Here is a 2,246-nt window from a genome sequence, read left to right as displayed (position 1 = left end):
AGAAATCAGAAAACTAAATGTTCTAAAGCATTTAGCCAACAAATTAGGTTTCACTTTGTCTGAACGAGTCTGGACGTTCGCTTTATTTGAAATGTTCAACCATTTATATTATTCTCCAAATGAAACAGTCCAGTTGGAAAGTTTAACGGGAACGGAAATGTTAGAAAATAGTATTACGTTCTATCTACACCATATATTAATACAATATCAAAACAAACCGGATCCCTGATAATTAGAATACCACATTGTGTCTACAAGTTATAAATGGGATATCGTTATTTTCGGGAAATAAGTGATATCATTAAATATTTAAAACGTTTAGTTGACTTTGTACAATGCAGCACTTCCTTGTTCATTGCAAATGAGTATTTTCCCTTTCTTATTGTCAAAGAACACGGCACGCGGTTTATCCAATCCATTCGAATCTGTCAGTAATGTTATACTGTCTCTCCCGTCATTTTGTATCATTGTCAGACAGTTAGATTTGTATCCTACAACATAAACGTTTTGATAATTGTCAACTGCTACATCGTAAGGAGCTTGGAGTGAATCACTGGTGAACTGCCATATGTCATCTCCATTTAAAGAACAACAATGTACTATATTCGTCTTGTTATCTGTGTAGAATATCTTGTCCTTGTTCGTTGTAATGTTGAGTACACCTTTAGATGCTATTTCAAATGTTTTCTGAATTTCTGATAAATCCAGGATTTTGATTGTACAGTGTCCACTTATTACGTAAAGGCTCCCATTCTCGTAGGATATTCCCCAGCAGTCAGTCTGTACTGCGATTTTCTTTTCTACGTGAAAAGAATTGGTATGCATTATTTCTAAGTATTTTCCAATTCCGTATGTAACCGCTATACGATTGACATCTATCACTGTAATACTATACGGCTTACCAGAGACATTAATATCACGGATATGTTCACCTGTATCCTTATACTCAATTAATTGATTTTCTTTTGTGTAATTCGCAAACAAAATATGACCATTAGGCAACATAACACAACCTTTAATATTCATTTCAATTTTCCTCTTCATCTTAAATTTGCCAATAAGCTGGAGTTTTGTGCATTCTATGTTTCTTGATGTTGGAACGTTGATCCCAATCTGAGCTTGGTCGATTTTTAGGTCTCTGAAATCTAACTTTGAGGCAGATTCCGAGATCGATATTTGCCCAAACTCTTCCATTTCGCTTGATAGTTTCTCAATCAAGGTATGAAAGGCTACTTTCAATTTATAATCCTTGGAAGCATTAATTTCCATCTTGGTGGATTCAATCTCGCTAAGTATCTGCCTATTGACCTGTCGAGTTCCCAGAAATACTTGTAAGTCAGAAAAAAATTGTTTCATGTGTATTGTTTGTTCGCTTAGTTTGGTAAGCATTTCTTCTTTTGATTTTAGCGTCTGAAGGATCTTCATATATTTCGATGAACATGTGTTAGATGTTGATCTAAGTTCATGCAACAATTTTTCCTGTAGATTGTCTAGTTTGCCGTTTATTTTCGTTCTTGTTTCAAGAACCATGGTTTTGATCGCAAGTTCACGTTTTTCGATTTCCTTTGTAGCAGATTCACGATTCTTGATGCATTGCTTCACGTTCCGCAGAGTTTCGCCAATCGTCTCTTCTAGGTCAGATAATGCAGTTGATTGTCTTGCATTAGCTGAGTAAACACTAATTGGTATAACATCAGAACATGTCTTGTGTTTAGAAGGAACACACATAACACAGAGGACTTCGTCGTGACTTTTACAGAACCACTCCAGGTTTTCTCCGTGGTGCTCACAAACCTGGGAGATTGAAATATGTTCAATCTTGCGGTAATCTTCTATTGTAATAACCTTATGATTTCTTGAGGATTTGATTCTTCTGTGAACCTTTTCGCAATCTTCACATAATCCTTCTTCACATTTAGTGCACCACCTCCCGGCATTTTTTTGGACGTCATCAAAGCAACATGGACCACAAAGTATATGTTTTCCTGAAGCCATTTGGACTCCCTAAAAAACCGAAAATGAAGATTAAATGTTTGCAATTTATATTATATCTCTGATTCAGATGAAGGCCCCCCAACTTGTAAGAATATACGTTAGTATAAAAATAAATCTTTCAAAAATTGCAATATTTTTATTGGTAATGTCTGAATCTGATTCTGAATATACATGGTTGAAATGTACCGTTTTGCAGGTTGCTTGCATATTGATATTGTAAAATATCAGCTGCGAGTCACAATGTGAAGCAT

At 35.3% G+C, this 2,246-nt stretch overlaps 1 protein-coding gene across 1 annotated transcript; it reads right to left on the bottom strand.

Moving 5' to 3' along the window:
* Positions 1-318: 318 nt before the first annotated feature.
* On the bottom strand, positions 319-1,995 carry LOC139504162 (uncharacterized). The gene has a single exon (XM_071294225.1). The coding sequence runs from the start codon at positions 1,993-1,995 to the stop codon at positions 319-321; it is 1,677 nt and encodes a 558-aa protein (XP_071150326.1).
* Between the last annotated feature and the right edge of the window lie 251 nt (positions 1,996-2,246).

Source organism: Mytilus edulis, chromosome 14 (genome assembly GCF_963676685.1).
Source record: "Mytilus edulis chromosome 14, xbMytEdul2.2, whole genome shotgun sequence".
NCBI lineage: Eukaryota > Metazoa > Mollusca > Bivalvia > Mytilida > Mytilidae > Mytilus > Mytilus edulis.
Note: the sequence above shows the minus strand (reverse complement) of the source record. Positions and strands in the feature narration are given on the sequence as shown.